This window comes from Neofelis nebulosa, chromosome 13 (genome assembly GCF_028018385.1).
Source record: "Neofelis nebulosa isolate mNeoNeb1 chromosome 13, mNeoNeb1.pri, whole genome shotgun sequence".
NCBI lineage: Eukaryota > Metazoa > Chordata > Mammalia > Carnivora > Felidae > Neofelis > Neofelis nebulosa.
The window spans coordinates 41,604,523-41,629,983 of NC_080794.1; the positions used below are offsets into that span (position 1 = coordinate 41,604,523).

At 41.5% G+C, this 25,461-nt stretch overlaps 1 protein-coding gene across 27 annotated transcripts in view; it reads right to left on the reverse strand.

Annotated features, from left to right (window-relative positions):
* The window catches only part of KCNMA1 (potassium calcium-activated channel subfamily M alpha 1), a 739,425-nt gene that overhangs the window by 36,525 nt on the left and 677,439 nt on the right, over positions 1-25,461 (reverse strand). For 15 of the 27 annotated variants that reach the window (XM_058696801.1, XM_058696777.1, XM_058696776.1 and 12 more), the window contains 2 exons: positions 11,217-11,330; positions 6,285-6,415 (listed from right to left, as the gene is read on the reverse strand). In XM_058696801.1, the coding sequence (XP_058552784.1) occupies positions 6,285-6,415; positions 11,217-11,330 (245 nt within the window). Of the gene's footprint in view, positions 1-6,284; positions 6,416-10,353; positions 10,435-11,216; positions 11,331-25,461 lie in introns of all 27 variants that reach the window. The other 12 variants (XM_058696774.1, XM_058696780.1, XM_058696775.1 and 9 more) reach the window with 1 other exon arrangement.

Below are 25,461 nucleotides of genomic sequence, written 5' to 3' on the forward strand. Positions count from 1 at the left end.
GCTTGGGCTGACTGAGAACTTGTCCCCTCCAAAACACCCTCCTTAATGCAAGGACAAATGCAAGTACAACTAAGAGAGTAAATCGTGTGGGGGAGCCTGGATGGCTCAGTCAGTTAAGCAACTGACTCTTGATTTTGGCTCCGGTCATGATCTCAGTTTGTAGGGTTCAGCCCTGCATCGGGTTCAGTGCTGACAGCGCAGAGCCTGCTTGGGATTCCCTCTGCCCTTCCCCTATTTGTTCTCTCTTTCTCTCAAAATAAATTTTACAAAGTAATAATTAAAAAAAACCAGAGAGTAAATCATGTGGGTCCATCTTCCAGATGGTCACATTCTTCATTCTTCCCAACATAAGCTCGGTAATTTCTGGCAAACAGAGACCAGCTCTCTGATATTAGAGAATAGAATACAGAAGCATAACATATATGTGTCTGTGAGTACATACACATATGCATATATGTACATGCATAGATATGTACACACACATATATAATCTACTTCTTTGTAGTTACATTTGATCTTAAATATTTGTCAACTCTGTGAAAGATTTTCATCTACCTTTGTCCCTACCTGATTCCTTGAATGTGGTAAGAGGCTGTTAATATTATTCTCATTAACAGTTAGACCCAACTGAGCCCCAGACAGTGGAAAAGACAGACACAGGATGCTGCTGAGCTGGGACCAGAAGCTCTAAGTCCTAATTCATGGGCTGGTGCCACACTGTTTCTCCTCTATGTCATTGCCTTTTTTATGAAATACTAACTTATTGAACATGCAAACACTCACCCTGGGCATTGATGCAGTGGGCAAAGCAGAGGTACACATGGGATAAAATGCTCATACTGAAGTTTTTCTTGGGCTCCTGAGGGATTCAGCACTGAGGGTCCCTCGATATGACGGCATCCTCTGTTGTGCCTGCAATGCTTGTTGGATGTATAGGACACTGGAAAAGGGGGCCTCTGGTTCTCCTCTGCCCTTTCCGTTTACACTGGTAGGTATGTCTTTCTCTGTATTTTTTTCCAGGTTAGGTACAATGTACAAATCTGAAACTTCAGGGAATCTTATTTTCTAAAAAAGCAACAACACTGCGACTGTGCAGTGGAATTCATCAGCTCTCATTACAGGATGCCCTCTTTTCTCCCCAGAAGGGGTTGTCTTCTCAGCACTCCTTTGATAACGATGGTACAGTGTGGTATACTTCTGTCTGAGAAAGGTTGAGGGTTCAAAGAAAATGGACATCACATGTTCAACCTCCTGACTCAAAGGACAGGCAAATGGCCAGAAGACCAAGGATGCTCTCTGATGACAGTCGTGAGGGCTCACAAAATTAGAAGCAGGAGGCCTGTAAGTCTGATTCGGCAGAATGGACAGGCAGGGACCAGTGGCATGAGTAAAACAGGCCTGGTAGAATCCAATGGGGAATAGTGTGGGCTGTAGCTAAGGGGACCATCGCTCAGCTCTAACCAATTGCTGCTTTGTGGGCATCTGGGAATCTGCTTTGTGACTCCAATCAAAATTAGCTGGAAACCCATATTTTATGTGTAATCTTGTAATTTTAAAACATTGGCAGCAGATTCCATTTAAACATTAAAAACCTTTTGGAAATGCAGAACCTGTCTGTGGGATGGGTGTTGCCTGCTATGTGCTGTTTTGAGACTTCTATGATAGACCCATCATTACAAGCCAAATATCATCAGTCCAGGTACTCGTGCCAAAATATTGTGCTGTTTCTCTTTCTTTCTTCTCTTAAAATGAGTGCACTAGGATGGCACACTGGACAGAAAAATAACCAGAGGTTGACTTCAGGACTCAATTCAGTGATGGATTTGTCCTTCCATCCAGAACACACAGGAAGCAGTGCCCTTAGGAGGATGCCAGTGGCATCTGAAGGAAGAAGCATCCTCTAACCAGGACTGAAGTGTTTAACCCCGGACTTAGAACCTTGCAGAGTGTGATCTTTTGGACGCAGAATACTCACAGTACGGAAGACAGCTTTGCCTGTCTGACTGCTTATTGTATGTCCCTCCCCAGTATCCACTATCTTCCAACCGTGATGGCCTTCAACTACTCTCTCAGACAAACCAAACCCAGCTCAGCACCACTGTTCAGCCTTTGCCCTGTTCTTTCTTCTGCCTTGGAAAGCTACTCGCCCTCACCCCCAGGCGCTTTCTTCTTCTGATTTTTTGGTGTCAGCTTCCAAGTGTTCTGTTAAGATAGCTTTACTCTGACCACGGTTGCTAACACAGGTCTCTACACCCATGCAAACTATTTTATGTTCTTCAAATCAGTCTTGCCCATTTCATAGTATTCATTTACTACTACTAGCAGTAATGATAGCTACTGTCATTTACATAGTTATCGCCCACTAGAATGAAAGTTCCAACAACAGGAGGGCAGGGTCTTCCTCTTTCTTCTTCACTACTGAATCCTCAGCATCAAAATAGTGCCTGGCATTTAGTTAAGTGCCCAGTGAAGGCATCGATTAGTAACAATGAATGCATATAGAGCTTGTCATGTGCAAAGCACTGCACTAGTCACTTTACAATCTTAACTCATTTAATTATCTCATCAATTCTGTGAGGAAGGTACTATTATTTTTTCTTGATATTTATTTATTTTTGAGACAGAAAGATAGGGCATGAGTGGGGGAGGAGTAGAGAGAGAAAGGAAGACACAGAATCCGAAGCAGGCTCCAGGCTCTGAGCTGTCAGCACAGAGCCCAACCCAGGCCTCGAACCCACAAACCGTGAGATCATGACCTGAGCTGAAACCGGAAGCTTAACCAACTGAGCCAAGGTAGTACTGTTATGATCCCAATTTTAAAGATAGGGAAACTGAGGCACAGAGAGGTTAAGGTTACACAGCCAGTACATGGTGGTTCTGGGCTCTGGATCCAAGCAGTTGGACTCTTAGTTCATGACTTATCTTTTCTGTCTAGGGAGGGTCCAGGTAGAACTCACATTGGGGGTGAGGGATGGGAAGAGTATGTAGCTGTGGAAAAGAAGTCTGAATACTCGCGTGCCAGTTTTAGCTCTAAATACAAAGAGGCTTCCTTTCATCTTTCTCGTCTGTGTGTGACCAGCAAGCTGGTACCATTCTGAAAAACACATTTCTTATTTTTCGGTCGTCTTCCTAGAGGCATCCACCCACAAGCGTAATTACTCCCTCTCATCATGTGTTTCTGTTGCTGATTAGCAGGAGGCAGCCGTGAGGCCATGTCTGCAACATCCCTATCTGTTCAGGAATGCCTGCGATGAATCAAAACATTACTCTTTTAACAAATGAAGCCGGAAGCAGCAGGAGTTGACTTATGAAGGACAATATTCAGGGGATGTTTGGACACATGATTAAATGGCAATTTGGGGGCTAGAAAAAGGAGATCGTGGACATCTGAAGAGGTGTGTATGTAAATGTCGGCATGCTGCTTGTAAGCGAGTGCCTGGGATGAAGCTTACCTCTGGCTCCCGCTGTTTGGAGAGGCCTCAGTTTCTCAATTTACATTCCTGCCAACCCTCTCAGTTCCTTCTAGTTACTGCCTTGGTTCTTGACTAATCTCCTGGTTTTTCATACATGAGGTAGAATGCAAAGAAATCACAGGTAACATTTTTGTCAACTGGGTCTGAGGAACCTGACTCAATTCAAGACCTCACTGTGCAACTTGTTCGTCCCAGACGATGAAAACCAGGCCTGGAATAACTGGATACGCATTTTGACTAATGATTTGAAAAGTCACTGTCAGTAGATTGGTTAAATATGTCCTGCTTCAGGTTTGTGCACGTTATTGCCCAAAAGATCAGACGCTAGAGCTGAAGTGCCTCTCACGGTTCTAGGCCCTCAACGGATGAAGCTGGTGATGAGTACAATGACAGTTACTAGATTCTTGATACCCTTTTTTCCCAGGCTGGAATTCAGAAGGAATGCTGCTGGCAGACCATAGCATCCATACATGCCTTAGCCACTCTCTCCCAGACACTTCAGTTTGCATTTCAAAGGAGATTAGAGACGGCTTTTTAAAAATTTCAAGCCAACCCACTTTGATTTCTCATCTGAGTTTCCAAGAACTGACTCCCTGGTGGTGCTACAGACAGACAGTTGTGCAGCTCAGATCCAGATGTGCCCCCTACCCCCACCCTGTGGCTACCGTGGGCCCCTTCAGTTGTGTAGGGGTGAAGTTCTTTGTTGCTTAAAATCAACTTTATTGGTTTTATTGGTACGAAGGGCTGGCTTCATGGGTGTGTGGCCTGTGCAGTCACCCAGGGTCCAGGCTCAGGAGAGCCCCTCACTTGGCTTAAAGCTCTGCTGTCATCATTTTGAAATTCTTAATAATGTATGAAAAGGTGGGCTTGCTAATTATAGAGCTGGTCTTGCCTGGACTATTCTGAATGTCTGACAGGTAGACACATAAATAATTTTATAAATTTGGATTTTTATAAATTGTTGATAGAGTATTTTGTAGTTCTAGGAAAAAAAATCTACTGTAAACAGTTTCATCATCTCTTAGTGACAACAATCTTCTGTAATCTCTCTAATTAGGATCAGAAGTCAAATGAAATTTCTAAAGAGATGAATTACAGAAATCCGGCTGAAACTGAAGACCATACAGACAAGTCGGCACTGTATGAGCGTATCCTGTAGCTTCTATCTTCTGGCTTGCTTAAGGTATTTGCCCAAACTGAGCCCAACATCACTAGCAGGTAGAAAGGTTACTCCTGGAACCAGCAGGCAGTCAGAAAGAAATCACAAGTCCTGGGAAACCAAGAGTGCCTTCTCCAGGGACAGTTTTCTCTCCTTCTTGCCTTGGAAAGCTAAGTTATGGCATGATGCCTAGTCAACCTTAATTCAGATGAATATTGTCTCATAATTATTTTTAAACCCATAATTCTAATTTTTTAAATAAGATGTGCTTGCAGTTGGACCACATTCAGAAATACCGAATAACCTAAATTAGTCTTAAAAAGCTTTATGGTTTTCTTTCCTCAAATAGAGGTTCTTCTGGGATCAGCTTTAATGAATAGAGGAGAATAATGCATAATTAGCATATCAGTTGTTTAACACATTCAGGAGAATAGCCTTCTTAAGCACTTTAAGGAATGTATGTGTATAAAAACTCACTGAGCTATGTTTATGGTTTTAATGTGTTCAATAAAACACTTTTTCATGGATTCCTCAAAGCTCAGTTTTTATCCAGCATGTGTCTGTATTTTCATAAATTGTGAATTTGAGGGCTCCAAAATAAAGAGGCTTTTCTAATAAATAAAGACATTTGGTGGGAACACTTCACAATCCTCAATAATAACCAGAATAGGTTATTATTGTCTGCTTTTTGCCTTTTTTAGTTCAAGATAGCTTCATGAACCGGGGCCTACTTTTAATTGTTATTTGTTTTTAGTCTCAAAAGTGAAAAAATAATGCCTTGACTGTTTGGTACATATCAAGTTAGAAAAGAAACCAATGATGCTTTTGACCTCCTCAGCCAGCCCGTCCTCCTCTCTCTGCCACTGCTTCATTCCTTCCTGGCAGCAGAGAACCGGCTAGGCCTGGCCCTCATGCGAGGTCTCCTCCCAGGACTTGCGTTTCAGTGATGGTCAGGGATGGAAGAGACACCCTTGACACCTTGTTCTCTTCCATCTTCTGCTCATATTCAATCTATCTCCAAGTCCTATCAATTTTCCTGACCAACACTACTCAGATGCACCCACTCCCTCCAGCTCCGCAAGCTCTATCCCTGTCCAAGCTTTGATAGCCTCATATGCTCAGACCTCCTGCCGCCATCTTGTTTCCTAAGCCATCCTCCACACACCAGCCAGGACAATCCTCTTAAAACATAAACCTGATCACATGACTTGCCAGCTTAAAACCACCCTTCAATGCCTCCTCATTTACCTTGAGATAAAAAGCAAAGCCATAAAAATGAGTTTTCTGGTCTTGCAGGTCCAAACTTGCCTCGCCCTCCCCTCTCCCTCTTTCACTGTGGCCCAGCTACACAGGCTTTCTTTGGCCTCCTTAAGATTGTCAGTTTCCCTCACCGCCAGGCCTTTGCATTTGCTTTTCTTCTTCAGGGGATGTTCTTCCCACAAAATCTCCCCTCTTCCTTACCTTCCTCACACTTTCAAGAATTCATAACCAAATATTGAGTTAGTTACACAGCAGTCTGACTAACATCGGTATCCCTTTCTAGAATGCAAGCTTTGCATGGTCATGCTCTCCCCGGGAGCTCAAGCTCCAGGCCTAGGCTGCTAACGTTGGAGGTCAGAGATGTTCCAGTCCCATATCCCACACCCACTCACCGCACTCATGAGCGAGTCCAGGACACTGACTGCAAATGCTGTCCCGCATGCAAATGGCTGCGTGAGGTACAGTTCTGTGTCGGGATCGTCATCATCGTCTTGGTCCAAAAACTGAACATTAGTATCGTTCACTAGAAAAAGTGTAAAATGAGAATTAGCTCCAAAGACCATACACAAACAGTGAAGCCAGAGAAAGAGCAGGCTACTGGTTTAGCAACACTGAAGTCACTGAAAAAGAAAGAAAAGCATGGGAGAAGCTGTAAATGAATCTTGGGGTGGGAGCCAGCAGACTCAATGGACTGCTTCTACGTGATTGTTCAAGCTTCTCAGGCCTGGAGAGCAATGACTTCAAGCAGCCTTGCTCCCTGGCAGGCCGCCGGAGAACTGCTGGACAGTGCTGGTCAGTCCTTTGGTATAGTTTTAGAATCATGACCGAAGAACACCCTGAAGTGTTTTTCGGTAGCCAAGTCCTTTGAAAGATGAACATATTTCAAGGATGAGTAGCCATGAGTAGCCATGCTGGGATGCTAAGTTTAGCCACAGGAAAAGAAAGCAATTTATTAAGACTGAAGAGCGATAGACTGGGAACACGGCAAAGGCACATAGCAAGGAATTCACCTGCAGGCAGGACCTAGCCCGCCGGGGGTCAGCCTGGGTAGAGCCTGGTGTCCCTAGCCCTGAATCTAGGCACACACTGACAGGCCCTGTCTGACAGACCGTGACCCCAGGTGGGATGGATTCCTGGCTGTCTCCAGCTGCTTGCTGATACAGACTTGCTGTGCATTCTGAGTTGCGTGGGGACGCCCACGTTCTCCCTTTCCCCTTCTAAACAGCTCAATCTTTTATGTGCTTCAGCTAAAGTAGATGCAGCATTTGATGCTGTAGTTAATTTCCATCTGAGGATTCCTCAAGGACTCCTCCGGCAGGCACGTGCAGACTGATTGGCTGTGTCACTGAGATGTCTTTAACTTATTAAAAATTAAATGACAAATTAATTTCCATTCCCATCTTGGCTTCAGAAATTATCAGTTTTGCAGAGCAAGTAATAGGGAAGAAAGTGTGGGGTGGGGGAGGAGATGAACGCTCATGATTTCTGGAATAATTATGGTGCTTTTAGGAAAAGAATAGATGAGGTTTCCTTTTTTTGATTCCTTTCTAAATGTATCAGTTGCTAATTCTCTTTCCTAGAGTTATTGTTCTAATTTTTTTTCCTGAAAGTTACTTTTTGGGTAACTTTTTTTAACTTTTGTTTGTTTATCGTATGAGGCAGAATAAATGATAATAGGCTAAGAGGCTAGGCATGGAATTATTTTTAAGTGACACCATCTTGTTTCCCTACAGAAAAATTTTAATGGGGGAACATTTCTGCTCAGCAACACTTGAATTACAGGCTAGTGGGTTAAGGTGCAAAATGCAAGATCTGACAATTCAGCTTTGAATCTGGGCTCTGTATAAACCCTGTACAAGCAAGGCACTTCATCATTTCACGGCATAGTTTGTCTGTAAAATGGGAGAAATAATAGCAGCTCTCATGAGGTTGGCAGGAGGCTCCTATAAGATTGTGTTTGGTGAGCCTGGCCCAGGACCTTGATAGACATCAGCTGCTCTCAGGATTGCCTTTCTGAGTCAATGTTCTGTCCACCTCACTACATTACGAAAATTCCCAGCTTCCCTCTGCCTCTCTCGGAAGCAAGAAAGACCTTGCTGAGAGACCCTACTGGGGCCATATGGTAGCTTTTCCTCTCTTCCCTCCATTTACCCAAAAGTATCTTGGAGGCTACAGTATAGACTTCTTGCTTTGTGGATCAGAAATATGAACTCTGGACAATACTCAGAGGAGTGTGGTTTCAATTACTTAGAATAGCCAAGGACAGCATGTGCACTGACACTCCAAAAGCTATAGCATCTGTTACCTCTTTTCAAGACCACGGGGAACGGGAGGTACTAGACTTGGAGGGGATGTGGCCACAAGTAGGGAGACACGAGTAGATTGTCAGCGAGCCAGGCATTTCAGTCATTGGGAAAGAGCTCCAGGGCAGGAACCAGGGTTCCCTGAAAATCCTGTGTTTTGTTCTGGGATAGTCTCAGAGGGAGAGCAGACAGTGTTATCCAAAGCCTATTTCACAGAACAGTCATTATGTGGATGCTAAGAGGGATTTTTTTTTTAATCCCTCCCCAAATGTTGTACAGTTTCCTAGAACTGGAAAGCAGGTGAAATAGCTTTAAACAAATTTCCTTCTTGCGGAACTTCTGGGAGCCTTCAATCCACTAACATCAACTGAAACTCTCCAAGTGGGTGAAGACTGGAATATACTACACAGTTTTTAAAACATGTTTGGTGCTAGCATCCCCTGTGCTTTTTAGAAGGCATTCTACTGGTTGGCATAATGTGGAACGTGACTCAGAACATGAAGGTAAATAGTAGATATGTGTGGGGACGCAGGGAGGCCAAGTGATTGGTGGATGATGGTGTACTTGCAAACGTGGTATGAGCACTAGGAAAACAAGGCTTAAGGCAGAAGGTAAGGATGATGTGAACACACGGAAGGTTCTCTGAGCTCCCAGAAGAGATCTGGTGAGGAACAAAGGCTCAGGAGATTCCATTATGCTAACTGAATGCCTGCATTGTTGCCTCCGATTTGGGCCACCCAGCCTTTTCTTTTCTCTCCTACTAATCACAAATAAAGATATCCTAGTTAGCTGGCGGCACATGAATTCCAAACAGAAAAAGAAATTCCTGGCAGTGATGATTTTGAAGTGCCACTAAAGGTTTCTGAGATGGAGATATCTGGATGAATTTTCCAACCTGCCATCCCGGCTGCACACGCTTTCTGGGTCTCTTACAACCCTATGGTTCTGAGAAGAGCAATCCCGAAACCCAGGCTTTTAGCCAACTTCTCTAAACATGAAAAAGATACCTCTCCTACTGTTGGAAACAGAAAATAGTGCAATCCTCCTTGACCTGAGTGAATTTGTCCTGATAAATAGCTACGTCTCCAATAATGCAGTGCTGAATGGTGGACAATTTATTCCTTAGTTTCCAGACACCTCACAAGCAAGATTACTGTGTTAAAAGCCTGCTCTCTTATTTTGAAATATATTTGGGGGCCACGAGAATGGCATGTTCGTTTCATTCGTGAGTCATTCGAAGGCAGGTGCTCCCCACCTCTCTATCCACCCCCTCTGCAGAGTGGCACATTTGCTGTCTCTATTTAGAAGATCAATCCCCAGTTCTGAGACCTGCTGCTGATGGGTGCCTTTTACAGAGTTATTAACCAAGTCATGGGGAAGTGTGAAGGGCCTGACAAATGTAGTCATGACCAGAACCCTTCATCTTCCCGGTGAGTCCACTCTGAATCTCCCTGAGGCTCTGGGCCAGGCCGGATGGGGGTCAGAGAGCAGGACTGTGCCTCAGTGGTGGCTCACCTCAGCCTTGGCACCCTTCTTGAAATCTTGCCTTTTGTAAGAAAAGGTCCCCTGGGAGCTGGCTGCATTTTTATGGTTTCAGAACCAGAGGTTCTGAGAAAAGGCCTTGTGGTGGTGGGGGGGGGGGGGGGGGCGGGGAAGGCAAATAAAGTCAGAATAAAGGAAAATAAACAGCTGGAGGGAAGGCTCCGTCTTAGGTTTGTCTTAAAATTTTTATATTTCTCCTTTGGCTTCCTCTGAGAGCTGTGAAGACATGTCAGTCAAACTGACAGTATGTTGGAAGAGGAATATGAGGGAGAAGGCGGGGAAGCAGGGGGACACATGGAAAAGAAAAAAAAGGAAAAAAAAAAGGCCCAGGCCAAAGAAAATGAATTAGAGCAAAGATGCTTTGGAAACAACTGCCAGGTCAGATGGGTGTGATCAAAGGTTTACTGATGCTGTGTGGGGAAAAAAATCATTAAGAAAGGCCAGAACAAGACAGTCGATTCCAACCAGAGCCACAAATAAAACACATTCAAAGCAGTGCCATGGGGTAGTCTTTCTGTTACAGCCGGTGAAATAAAAAAACAAGCCGATGATAGTTGGAAACACCAACCACGGAACAAAAGGAGATACTGATGTGAAGGAAAACAGTGCTTCTTACCCAGTTCAGTTATCATTAGAATGTGCGTCCCACTGTTTTTTTCCTGATTGACTGATACCAAAGGCAACTTGCCAGGTTTAGCTAATTGGATACAGCATTTAAGGGTTGGGGAAAGGGAGTGGAGGAAAGTACAGAAAAAGAAGAGAGTGAGGGAATAACAGAGGAAACATTGTAACGTAAAGAGACCCAGCACCTTAGGTGGTTAGTATTGTCTTGGGGGGAAGACACCACTCAGCAGTTTTGTAAATTCACAAATGGTAGGAAAAACTGTCACAGCCAGGTTAAAAGTTGGGTTCCACTGGCCAATAATCATGGCCCTCCAAACCCCATCCTACTTTAGGCCTGAGTGACATTCACTGCAAATGACCTTTAGCTGAGAAGTTCAACCAGGATAGATTAAATGGAGGGTTATTACACATTAGCCCAACGCCTCCACCCAGTTCTCAAAATGGGTTTGGCTTAGTCCTGAGGCTTTGTACCTCAGTGGGAGGGCTCTGATTGTAGGAGCTGTCTTGAGGTGCTTCCAATGAAAATCACCAGGCAGAGTCCGTGGATTATGCCTTTCCTCCTTTCCTCCTCCTTCCCTAATTTATGCCCCAATCTCAAATCCGTCATCTCAAGCTGCTTTGAGAATAGTGACCAGCACGAAGGAAACTGTCTATTCTTCTCAGAGGAAAGATAGATCAGTTTTCCTTTTGGTAATCTGTCACATTGCTACTCATACCTTTCTCCACCTCCCCCCAAACAAACCCTACTAGAGCCCACTATGCTGAAGGAGCTAAGAAATAGGACAACTTCCTCATATCCTACATGGTTGGAAAAGAGTACAAAAAAATCTACCCAAAGCTGACTTTCACCCCTACCTAGTTCAGTGATGATAGGGATGTTGACCCCAGTCGTGATGGATGGTTGGCGTAACATCCCGTGCACTGGGCTGTTATCTGGAGAGGATCTGTCCATTCCTGGAGGTGTGAACCCTAGTGACAAAGAAAGAGAAGGAAGAAAAGTCAGAGACATGGAAAGCTTGGGAATAATATGAATATTATATATATACATAATAAAAAAAGTAGCTTATGTTTTATTTACAGGTCAACAATTAGCACTCCCAGGATAAGCTCTGATGTGTTGTTTTCATGAAGCACAAAGTAGGAGGCCATTATAAATAATTCTAACCTGCCTTATAGTTCCCAAAAAATGAGTCTCGACACCAATTACTGATCTTGCTCATAGATTTTTTGTTCCCCTCTCCCTCTAGGCAGACAAGAAGACTGTACTCTGTGCTTCTGTGTGACACAGGAGATGCTTTGGCCCATGAAAAGTGAACAGAACAATGTACACCATCACTTCTGTTACAAATATTTGACTTGACTTTCTGCCTCTTTTTCCAGACTGTGGCAACCATGGGAATATGGGTTACTATGGAGATGAAGGCTGGGCAGCAGCCCTGGACAGTAACCTAGACCCAAAAGCATTCGGAGTGAGTGAAAAGGTGATCTGTGTTGCTTTAAGACACCAGGGTTTGTGTGGTTGTTGTTACCACAGCATAACCTAACCTATCCTGACTATTATCTTAAACCAACTGATTACTTATTCTCTTGCCAGTGAGTGACTCAAGCCAGGGTTTTTGATAGGTTCTGGCCAAAGGGAAATGGGAGGAAATTTGTCGGGGACTTTTAGGAAGTGTTTCTTTGCTATTAAAAAGAGTCACATACAAAGAGATTCTCTTTTAATTCACTAGACATTGCTCTGGTACCTGTAGTGCCTAGAACTATGGCAGCCATCTTGCAACAAGGATGGGCACCAGCTGAGGACCAACTAAATGACATTGGCTGAACTGAATGATGGACAGCCTTAATGATAGAAAGAAATATCCTTGAGTTCCCAAATTAACCAGCCCTAGAGCCAAAACCAATTGACCTCAGGATTCTTACTACGTGAGACTTTATACACAGTATATACAAATGAGATTTTAATATACAATATGATGAGATTATGTATATATTTTATATATAATAATTATATATAATATGTATGTGTGTGTATATATATACATATATATGTATACACACACACACACACACATATATATATATATATATATATATATATATAATTTCTTATGGTAAAATATACTGAGGTAGGGTAGATTGGTTTTGTACACACACACACACACACACACACACACACACACACACAATTTAAGATCCTGACTTTCTTATAACATTTTCTTTTCTTTAGTTTACTTCATTGTAAGAATATAGTACAGAAGACACATAACATACCAAATGTAGGTTAATCGATTATTTATGCTATCAGTAAGGCTTTCAGTCACCAGTAGGCTATTAGTAGTTAAGTTTTTGGGGACTCAAAAGTTACACATGGATTTTCAACTATGCAGGAGGGCTGGCACCCCTAAACTTCCTTCATTGTTCAAAGGTCAATTGTACATATTTTTCCTTTTTGTTTAAGCCAAAAATGAGGAATTTGGTTTTGTTTTGTTTTTACTTGCAGCTGAAATCATCCTGACTGCTGCATATGCCACGAGCTTATAGTGGACCCTTGAACCTCCCAGCGTGCCTAACACAGACTTCATAAGGTAAACATGGGCATAGTAAATTGGAAAGTAGCCTACTTGGTTTCTGATTTTTGCAGTTTGAGCTTCTCAGACCCAAATCCCAAGTACATACAAGAATGAGCCTCGCCTAACCATAAGTTCAAATTTAGTGAGGGTGAGAAATCATCCCAGCTAGGCTTAATGGCTGCCTCTTTAAAGATGTGCATAGAGACCTATAAACCTGAGACATTTATTTACCTCAATATATTCATTTGGTGAAAATTAATTTTATCAAGTAAAACACCTGGTAAGTGGTACCAAGAGCTCCATGCTGGTTGTTGAGACCCAATCTCCTCCCCAACCTTACAGGACAGGCAGATAGACGTTCACATTTTCTTTAGTTTCTCTTCTTTGCCCTTGGTGGATTGGCTATACAGACTTATCAATGAATTAGGGGCTTATAGATACAGAGTCACTTGCTAAGTTCCCAAGGACAAAATTCCAAAAAGATTGTGTGGCAACATGCCGAACTTACTCTCCAGGAACGTAGCAAGGTTGGATTCACTCTGGTTTATGGTATGTGTGAAGCTCTATCTATCAGGAATGAAATGACAGGTGCTCAATAATTGCCTGTTGTTTTGGAGGTGCATAATGCATGAAATGCCAGAAAAATATGAAAGGGTTTTTTCCTATTTTCTGCTCGCTCGTGTATAAATTTTATACTATGGAATGCCATACTTTCAGAAGGAAAAAAAAGTTTTATTTACTCTTCATTCTCTGATTGCACTTAATTTTATTCTTTGTGTTGATAGACTGTGCACAGGGGAAGTAATTTCAAATGACAATGCAGTGTCCATCTTTCTAAACTTTGGAATGCGTGTTTTTCAGCCAACCGCATCACCGAGAACATGCATTTTAAAGGCTAGCTGTTTTCTTCCCCAGAATAGCGACGGGGAAAACTAAACTGTTTTCATCAGAAGTTTCATTCAAAAGCATGAAAAACTGCAAGTGGCAGCTGTGCGGATTCAGTGGATGTGACGTTTTTGAATTTCTTCAACTTGACAAGTAAACACTTTAAATCGGTAATGCTATATGCATAATACATGGCCTGTATTTTGACATCCATCATCAAATGCTGACTTGAGAAAATACGGGTTTGTACGTCAAGGAATAGCACCCATAAAACAGGGAGAAATGCAGGTCACACGGTATTAGGAAAACTGTATTTCATTACAGAACCCGCAACAAGCCAAAGCATCCTTTTATTTTATCTTATTTAAAGATTCCATTTTCAGCTGTGAAAAGACTCAACTCCTTTGCATGAAACCTTCATTTAGAAATGACATGCTTGCCTCATAGGCCTATTCCATTTTGCTTTCATATTCCATTTTCCCCTTCAGTCGCCAAGCCTGGTTCCATTAGCATCTGCAACTGACAAACTATGGTGGGTGTCCAAAGACATCTCTCCATTAAAAGTCCTTCTCTCTCCTATGCATAACCCCAAGAACAGGGTGCTTTTGTTGGCAAGAAAACTTCAGCAATGATAATGTCTCTTTTTCTTTTGCTAGTTTTCTAGCCACACATTTTTGAAAGCAAAAAGCAAAGACAAAAGAAACAGATTTCATCTTTTTCCTGTTCCTTTCCTGTAGAGTTGTGTTGAAGATAAACAGAATTCATTAACATTGTTCTCTCAGAGGTCCTAATATGGGAAAATTGTGGTTTGAAATGGCAGGACTGACCCAGATTCCCTAAATGACCTTGGAGAAAAGAGTAATTCAGGCACCTTCCTTCAGAAGAGATGAGGCAATCCGGCCCTTAATGACATTTGATGGCATCTACCCCATTCATCATAGCAGCAGTTGATAAAGGGACAGGTCCAAATTGTGTCCACGTTTCTTGATTGTCTTGCTCCCCACCATTACTGTTTGCTGCAGTGGATACATCTTTGGTTGAACTTGAAGTCTCTCTCCATAAAACAGTGCTCCAGTTATGCATGTGAACGTGCTGGCACATGGAACCTACTCCAGGGATCATAATCTACACCTGGAGAAGAGTGAAACTGGCAAACTCTCCTTTCATTAGTTAAACTAACACTTGCGAAATTAATTTTAGAAACCAGCACTTATTTTGCCAGAAGAGGTGACTAAGAATATTGGCATCAGAGAGATAGGATGAGAAGTTCTCAACCAGGAAAGGATTCGAGTTCAATCACCTACAGCCCATGCTCTTACCAAGATGGTCTTCTGATTCTTTAGATGTGCCCCCATTCTCTCTGTTAAGCATGGACACAAGAGGCAAGTTTGAGGCTACAAATGACTTCCAAAGATTACCTGATCTCCTAAAATTGAAGGCCCTTCCCCATTCTAATCCTCAGGGCTGGATGTAAGGGCCTTATGTTACCTTTCCATTCTTTTGGCATTAGGCATAAATGGGACCAACATTGCCCCTCTGCTAAACATGCTCACTTCACATGCTGTATGAGAACTTTAGGACAGAGACTGGGTTTTCCATCTTTTTAAAACTTTCCCAGATCAAGCCATACAGAGAAAGACAGATACCATATGTATTCACTCTTATGTGGATCCTGAGAAACTTAACAGGAACCCATGGGGGAGGGGAAGGAAAAAAAAAAAAAGAGGTTAGAGTGGGAGAGAGCCAAAGCATAAGAGACTCTTAAAAACTGAGAACAAACTGAGGGTTGATGGGGGGGGAGGGAGGGTAGGGTAGGTGATGGGTATTGAAGAGGGCATCTTTTGGGATGAGCACTGGGTGTTGTATGGAAACCAATTTGACAATAAATTTCATATATTAAAATAAATAAATAAATAAATAAAACTTTCCCAGATCGTCTTTGGAATTCCTGGCCTGTAGACAAGAAACAGTGTGGAATAGTTAGAAGTATGGACTTTGAAGTCAGATGTCTTGGGTTCAAGTACTGACTCATCTACTTATGAGCCACATAACTGTGAGCATAGCTCTCTCTGTAAGCCTCTGTTTCATTGTATATACACTGGAAGTGTCTTCTACATAGGGAAATTAGAAGGATAAAATGAAATAGTGCATTAAAAACATTTAGTATAATGTCTAGTATAAAGCAAGTACTCAAACACTGGACAACTGATGTTACTGTTTCACTGGGTACACAATAAATATTTGTGGATAGGTGCAGCATCCATTGCCACTTGTTCCCTATGGATAAAGAATTGAGGAAGGTTTAACATATTTTCTAGAAAGAATTTTCACATAGAGAAAACCATAGAAAAGTAAAAGGAGGGCAATGAGCAGTATGAATACATTTTGGTAGAAATAATCAGATGAATTCAGTGATAAAAATGAATTCCAATATATCTAAGGAATGAAGATTTTGTGTATGGATGGTTAGGATTTTTTTTATTTTTTATTTAAAAAATTTTTTTTGTTAACGTTTATTCATTTTTGAGAGACAGAGCATGAGTGGGGGAGGGGCAGAGAAAGAGGGAGACACAGAATCTGAAGCAGGCTCCAGGTTCTGAGCTGTCAGCACAGAGCTCGATCCGAGGCTCCAACTCACAAACTGTGAGATCATGACCTGACCGAAGTCGGATGCTCAACTGACTGAGCCACCCAGGCACCCTGGTTAGGATTTTTTTTTAAGTATGGGGAAAACTGGGGGCCAGTTGATAAGAAAGACTAGGAAAGTTTCTTAATTCCTTATAGCAACTGTAGAATCTCTCTGGAGACTTCTTTTTCCAGATGTAATCTCCCACTTATTTTTTATTTATGTTTATATATTTTTTAGTTTGAGAGAGAGAGAACACAAGCAGGAGCGAGGGGCAGAGGGAGACAGAAAGAGGGAAGAGAGAGAGAGAGAGAGAGAGAGAGAGAGAGAGAGAGAGAGAATCTTAATCAGGCTCCACACTCATCATGGAGCTCCACACAGGGCTCAATCCCATGACCCTGGGATCATGACAGGAGTCAGATGCTCAACCAACTGAGCCATCCAGGTGCCCCTCCCACTTTTCTTAATTATTTAGGGATATAAACTCCTCTCTTGAGTTCTAAGGCTCCTAAAATGGTTTTTGCTACTCTCTGCTTTCTTTTCCAGTATTTGTGTTCCTAACCATATGTGCTACTGTTACGTTCAGATGAACAGAATCAGCAGCGTGTGATGTTCTTTTCATGTTATTAATTATTCCAGGAGCTGGCAGGACTCAGCCCCTGCCAGGGAAGTTATCTTAAGTAATTTAAGTGACATTTAGTTAAATTAGACAAGGCCATTTCAGTTAGGGTGGCTTCCAGTTAAAGAATTTAACAAACATTTGGGCTATTCCTAAGAAGTTGAAGGAGAAGAGACAGAAAGGGGATAAAAAGGAGATCACCCAGGTGTCATTTTAAAAATCAATTGTTTTGGGTACCTACTGCATGCATCTATGTGCAGCGTCCAAGAGACACCATGTGGTTGTAGGGGAAAAAAAAAAAGCTGTGGCTCAGACAAGATCTACCATAGGGAATGCTAGAAATGGGTGGGATTCCAGGATAATGCAGAGGTGAGTGCATTCGAAAATGAGAAAGACTCAACATCACTGTCTATATGGAACTCAAAACAAAAGTTCTAGATTTAGACTGATTAAGATAATTAGGCATGAAGAAAATAAGTTTCAAAAGAACCTCAAGAAAAAAAAAGCCAACATTTATTGAGTGCTTACTATATTCTAAACTCTATTCATGGAGTAACTTTAGTTCTCAAAACCATCTTATGTAGATAAAACTATTTGGCAGACGAAGAAACTAAAGCACAGAGAAGGTAAGTAATCAGCCCTGGGGCACACATCTAGGAATTAGCAGATCTCACATTTGCACCCAAGGGAATTGAAATGAAATGCCATGACTTACAATATGTGTTATAGCTGCACTAAGAGCTTTTCATGGGCCACCTCATTTATTCCTCTGAACAACCCTATGAATGTAGGCACTGTTAACATCCCCATTTTGTAGATAAGGAAAATAAGATTCAGAACAGTCCAAGAACTTCCTCAAACACAACCAGTTAAGAAATGGAGGCTCTGGGAGTTGAGCCAGGCAGTCTGACGTCACAGCCCGTGGATAACCATGCCCATGTTGCCTTCTCCCTGTGTGAGATGCTCCCTCCTTCTCAGGGGCTGATCCAGGCAGGTAAGTTGGAGGCCCGAGCCAGTCCTACTCTTTTGCTGTTTTCACTTTTAAACAATAGCAGATAACAACTGGGACCCATTGTAGTTATGCCTAACTTGCTTTGGTACAGTAGCATGCACAATTCGGTACATATAATAAATGCTTTATTACAGTCCTTTTCCATGGGGGAAAACACAAAGTACTTTCTAAATCTCCCCTAGTTAAATCCCCAAGCCTTTTCAGGGAGAGAGAGATGGAAATTCTTATCAATCACCTCCCCTAGAATAGATGGAGAAATGAAGGTAAGTGCCTCTCCCGCCCCCATAGATTTAACATAAAGGAATTGGTTCAAATGGTGGGCCAAATTATCTTTTATTGTGTGCATATAAATGATGGTTAGAAATCCATATGCTACGTTAAACTAGGGAAATAAATTAGGCCAAGTCATCTAGGTTTGCTGAGACAGGTATTCAATATGAAGTTGTAAAAGGAAAAGATCACCGTTAAAAATGATCTATAAAGACATGTTAAAATCAAGAGAAACATCTCATATTACATCATCTATGAGATGAATTAAATTTCCTGTTAATGCCAGGCAAAAAAAAAAAAAGAAAAAAAATCCCAAAGTGAAATGTCAGATGAAGTGAAGATCAATAAAAATATTTTGATAAGTAAATGCAACAATGCTATTTAACACATGATTGGCAACTGTTGAAACATAAATTATCCAAATTTCCCATTGCTGCTTATGGGAAAATTATGCAGATTAGAACTTGATTAGGCTTATATCATGAGACTCAATTTGGACTTTTAATCTATTAAGCTCCAATAAATGAGGCATCTGAATAGCTCCCCTGAGCAAGAACAGTAATAGCCACAGCAGTGATTTTGCAGTATGTATTCCAACAAATTCTTCAGCAGCTGAAGTCAAGAAAATTCCACCTACAGAAGCACAATTGCTTTCTAACTTGTAGGGGGAAAATCTACATGCCTAGGCTTGATTTGGAAGATAGATTTTTGGAAAAGTCTGCAAGAGCAACCTGTCCAGAGAAAGCCTCAGTTTAACCTTGTAACAGGGTTTCCCACAAAGTTGGAGTCCTAGAGTCATGAAGGTCAGGCAGCTGACCAGTGTTGACTCAATAAAAAACAATGATTTACTGAGGCGGCATCTTCTGACCCTGTCCAAAGGGTACTCCCACCCTTACTTTTCCCTTCGGAGCCTGAGGTGTGCTAGCCTGAGACAGGGCGCTGGAGGGCAATGTTGGGGAGCTGTGTGGATGGGGGGGAAATTTCAACCAAAAACTCACATGCTTGGAGTCAATTGGGTCTCCTTTGCCTCTTTACCAATCACTCTATGCTAGAGATTCAAGAGCTTTAGAAATCCTCTAATCAATCTCTCCATTTCAGAGATGAAGAAACCAAGGCTCAGAGCAAAGAAGTTACTGTGCCCAAGGTCACAGAACCAGTTGGTGGCAGAAGAAGGACAGTTGATTATCTGCTCTCTTCCAAGTCCTTCTCCACATAAGGAACCCATTCCACAGTGTTTGGTGGGGAGAGGGAGAGGGCAACCCCGTCCCCAGCCTGGCACAGAAGTGACAACATGAAGCCAGACAGTGTGACTTCACAGGGTCAGCAGGATGTGAAGCCAGACAGTGTGACTTCACAGGCCCATCATCCTGGGCACACAGCTGGTTTAAGATGAACCTGTCCCCCGAGCTGGGGCCAAGCCATGTTCTCCCCATCTCTCTCTGATGTAAAAGATGTTAAAGATGTTGTTGTTGCAAAGCCAGAAGGAGGTAAGTATGGGGCTGTGGGTGACCATTTAGCCCACGATGGGGCAAACAAGTCAAGAGGGGAAGAGGATGAGACAGAGTTCTGACATCACTCAAGCTCATGGGCTCACATGTCTGAAGCCATGGGCACCTCAGTTCTATGACTCCTTTTTTATTTAAGCCTTTTTGAGTTGAACCTCTATGTTTTCCAACCAAAATGCTCCAAATGGTACAGTACCCAAATATCTGTTTGCATGGTGAAATAGCTCATGCATGTCTGATGTTGTATTAAAACAAATGGTTGTATCTTTCTTTATTCAAGCTTTCCTTTTCACTTCCAGTGACCAAGCACAAGACGTGGGTCAGCGTCACCCTCCATTTCCTCTATTCACAGTAAGTGACATTGATATTTTTAGCAGTATTTTTTTCTAGAGACTGTGTTCGATGAATGCCTTGGGGAGTTGGCTCACCCATTGTGTAAAATACCTCACTTTTTTTAGAGTTTGTGTTTTGGGTCTGAATCAAACCAAAGCAGACTAAACCAACCAACCAACCAACCAACCAACCCACGTTCTCATAGCTGTTTGCTCATTAAGTTTCATTACGCAGACAATTTCCTTTTAAAATAAGCCTAAAGAGCTTACTGTTTCCAGTATCTATCTCTCAAAGGAAAGAGGGAAGGAAGGAAGGAAGGTAGGAAGGAAGGGAGGGAGGGAGGGAGGGAGGAGGGAAGGAGAGAGGGAGGGGAAAAAAATTAGTCACAACTCAAACACAACTAAGACCACAGATTTGGAAATAAACCTAAGATTCATATGGTCTAATGTCTTCACTTGCCCCTGAGCTCATAGTGTCATAGTGAATTTTCCACAACTTCTCGATTGCTTTTTACCCTCTCTGAATTCATCTTACAACTTAAAAATAAGATTAACTTTGGCGATACGAATCAAATGAGTTAAAATTTTATGTGCCCTTTGGCCTAAGCAACTTCACTTCTAAAAATATGCACATACAGTCATAATTTCTTCACATTAAAGATCTGGTTGCAACAGTCTTCATTTGTGGTCATTAAGTAACAATGTTGAGTTGAAAACAATAGGCATGTTCAGTATTAGGAAACTGATTATGAGAAGTATGATCCACTAAACATAAAGCAGAAAAATATTTACTAACATAGAAAATGGTCATGGTAAAATATTTGTGGAAAAACACAGGTCATATACTAATATATACGATCCCTTTTTGAGGGGGAAATATTCATATCTACAGAAGCAAGACTAGTATGTCAATACTAATATGTCCAAGTGGTAAAGTATGAAGAATGTGTGTTTTCTTCTTTTTGTTTATATGTAGTTGCTAAATTTTCTTAAATGAATATATTTTATTTGTGCAATGAGAAAAAATGATCAATGGATAATTATCAAAATTATAGATTGATAAAAGAAAAGAGCTTGAAACCTTAAAACTTCATGTGATCTTTATGAGTTGAGAGCAGCTGATTGGATATGGTAGATGGACTCATCCTGTTGAGTGACACAGATTTTAAATGTTATTTTTGAGATCCTCAGTTTGAGGAAACGGAGGTTCTGGGGTGGAAATAACAAGTTGAAGTTTACATATTAAAAAGCGAGTCTTCAAGGATCCCGTTTTCTGCTATGCCAACCTCCAATCACTTTACAAGAGCCACTCAAACTCAGAGAAAGGATGGCTAATGCTCACAGGGCTCTAAAGAGCACTGGACTCATGGTCAAGGGGAGGAACAGTCAGAAGTGGTTTCCAACACAGAGGAAACTGTGTTTCCAACACAGTGGCACCTGCTGATTCTCATCCCTGCTCCCACCAAGGCTCACTCACTTCAGAAATGCCGTCTCCTCTCTTCTCTTCCAATACCTCCTCCAGGAAGCCTGCCTTGACTAACTTCTCTCCCCCCTTCAGATACTTCCTGAAGATGTCTTTTTCGGTACTTTTCCCATTTTCTTTATTTATTATTTTAAACTGAGCAAATAAATCACTAGTAATTATGAACTAATCACTACATTCTAATGTTTAAATGTTTTTTAAGTGTCTTTAATGTGTCCTATTTTTAGTCTTCCTACTTATCAGATTCTTCATTTTGATATGGCATGGACTATGTCAGCCTTTTCTTTATTACTATTATTAATTCCTAATTCCTATTCTGGACCCTCCCTCTTTGCTGCCACCACAATAGGTCAAAGGCTGTTTTGCCACTAATACAGGGTTCCCTCTTTTATGCTGGATCCTGTTTCCAGTAAACGAGACGTGTGCTATGCCAGGGAAAAGGTAGACGTATACATTGTGAGACAGTGATATGCAGCGGATACTAATAAAACACACAGAAACCTCCCCTGTGTTTTCTCATTTTGTTTCCATTACATCAATTTTTTTCTCCCCCTTTTGTGAGCATTAATCAAAGAAATGCAAAGAGCTCATTAAAGTGATAGATTGACTGAAAATGTAACCACCTTTACATTATAAACAGTTTCTTTATGTTCTCAATGCTATGGGCTTTGTTTTTCAGCATTTGTCATGTAGTTCAAGTGTCCGTTTACTTTTAAAACACCAAATGCCAAATGGGCCCCAGTTGTTTGGTTTAATGGGAACCAACGGCCAGCATAGCAAAAACCAGAGCTAGGAAATCACAGGCAAACTAAAACATCCGTATCTTAAGAGCACAGAAAATTAAGGAGCTGTAAGAGATGGCTTTGCCAAGTGATCCAAGGGAACACAGTTCAGGAAAAGCAGAATCCCATCTCCGGCAACTTTCTCTGTCAGAGACAGCTGTATCTGAAAGGTTCTCAAGACAGGACGCCTGGCCTGAGAGAACAGTCCACGTTCTAAACATTTGAAAGTCCTTTAAAAGAAAGCACAGTAAACTTTTTTCTTTTAAGTTTTAAAGGCTTTCCTGCATACATGTTCAGGCTGGCAGATGAATATATAACTAGGGTCAGGTATTCCCAATCCACACCAATCTTCACTAAAGAAGATGTCGATTGGTGCTAATTTGATTTTGAAAAGTCATTTACACCATGATCAATATCCCTTGACCATAATCTGAAATGAACCATAACACTGTGGTTGAAAACTTGAATTCTGGAGCTAGACTGTGTTCGTGTGAGTGCTACCTTGTTCAGTTTCTAGTTTGTGATTTGGGGAAATTTTCTTAAATTCTGCGTCTCAGTCTGTTCATCTGTAAAGTGGGAGAGTAGTACGTCATGAAGATTAAATAAGTTAAATAATACAGGTAAATTGCTTACAAGAGTGCCTGGAACAGAGTGAGCACTTTATGAATACTAACTTTGATGATGATGATGATGATGATGAATGTCGTCAACAATAGATTGGTAATGCTGACAAAGAAATGGACAGGGAATCAAAGGTCAATCCTTAACTCCCTATGAGAACTTAGAAGGACTCAGTGTTTTATCTAAACTCGGTTTTCCCTTCTGTAAATTTGAGGCAGATAAGGCAATGCCCAATCCCTTCTGGTTCTCAAAAACTATCATCCTAATTCTGAGGGCACTGTATATGACAATGGAACCATGATAACTCTGGGTTTAATCCCTTGGTATTCAGGAATGACTGCAGAGTCATTCATGGGTTTTTTAAAAAATGTTTTTATTCGGTTTTGAGAAAGACAGAGCAGAGGAGGGGCAGAGAGAGAGGGAGACAGAGGATCTGAAGCAGGCTCTGTGCTGTCAGCAGAGATCCTGATGTGGGGCTCAAACTCATGAACCATGAGATCATGACCTGAGCTGAAGTTGGACACTTAACAGACTGAGCCACCAGGCACCCCCATGGGGTTGTTTTTTTAAGGATGCAGAAGACATGAACCTTTTCTTCCAGTATCCTAGCACACAGTCCGTTAGCAACAAACATACTGACAGATGCATACAAGAGACACACACTAAGTGCACCATGAGAACCCTGCCACTTGCACATCACAATTCACAACATGACATCATATCCTCTTTCAGGAGTAACCCAGAAGGCACGATCTTCCAATCAGGAGCCCTGCATCCACTCCACTCAGTAACAGACAATCCGGTTCATCTCCTGCTCTGTGATTATAGTTATAACAACTGCTCTGGTCCTCAGTTTCTTCACCTGGGAAATGGGGATGACTCTAAGGTCCTTTTTAGCTCCAAGGTTTAGGTCTCTTTCATGACCCCAAATTTTAAAAGTAAGTGTGTACAGACAGAATAAACAAGCAAGGAGAATCAAGAGGATCTTTTTTCAGAGGCTCTAGTACAGAAACTGCCTTTCAGTTGTATTTTATACCTTTGCCCGGAGAATGAAATTGCAGTGCTCAAACCAATGAGAAGGATGTACTTTCTCCAAAGTTGCTATAATGGCCAAAAAGGCCATAAATAACCATTTATTAAACAAACAGTATGGGCTAAAGGAAGAGAAACCGCCACAATTAGGCTCCTGGGGCCTGCAGGCATGGTACGAAACAGTGGGACTCTCTCATAATCCCAGCAATATGTTACCAGTTGTTCCATTTTCTTGAAGTTATCTTCATAATCAAGATGCTATCCCAGCCATTGTGGGCTTTAGAACTATTTTTAATTTTAATTTAAAGAGCAATTAAAGAAAGACAATGGATACTCTGGATAATAAAGTAAGTGATTAGCAGCATGCAAATGACAAAGGCTTAATGATAATATGGTTCTAGTCTCCAAAGGGCTTGTCAAGAGAAAGCCCTTTCTACATGTGGTTGTTCAGCTAATGCGTCTCAACCCACAATTACAACATTGCTGACACCATTAACCAGTGAAACAACATCACTTCGCGAAATCCTTGTTGTCTCATTAAAATGGAAAGGGTCAGGTAATTTACCAGCGTTGTATGTCTAGTTTTGTTGTTGGTAATTAGCAAACATTACCCAGCATGGACTCCCACTGGGAACTGGAGAAACTTTGTGAAATATTAAAGAGGAAAGTCTTTATATTTCACTAGAAAATTGAAACGAGATGCAGTGATATTCTCCCTGTCACTCTTGCGTTTAGGAGAAGGAAGGAGGAAGCTGGAAGGAATTCTTTAACTTAAGGAGAAATGTTCAGAAAGCACTGGGAAGTCACTATTGAAATCAATACCCTGAATCAGGCTGTATCCTGGCCGACAGGGTTTATAAAAGGGGGTGGGTTGGGAGGACAGGAAAATTGCAAACTACATCTTTATTGCTCTTACTTAGGTTTTTTTGAATTAATCTCCTTGAAATAGAGGAAAGGGGCTATAAAAAGTTTTCTCTTTGGAAGGCTTTGTAATTTAAATAAGCACCAGAATTGTTTATTCAAAGTTATTTATATATATTTTTTTTTAAATGGAGAGATTGAGGAAATATATCCCAGTGCCCTGACTTCCTGCCTTTCTGCCTCTTTAATGAAAGCCTCTGTAGACACTGGAACTGAGACCCCACCCGAAATGTGGCCACACTTGGTGTGTTGTCAGAAAGCAGAATGTATCTTATTCTTTAAATGGAACTTTTGGAACATAAAACACATTCCAATAAATGTGAACAGAAAATTATGAATTCATTAAACTACTTTGGTATCTTGCGCTATATATAATATTTATATTCCGACTACTGTAAAATATGCTTTAATATCTTTAGGCAGCTATAAGGGCTTAAAT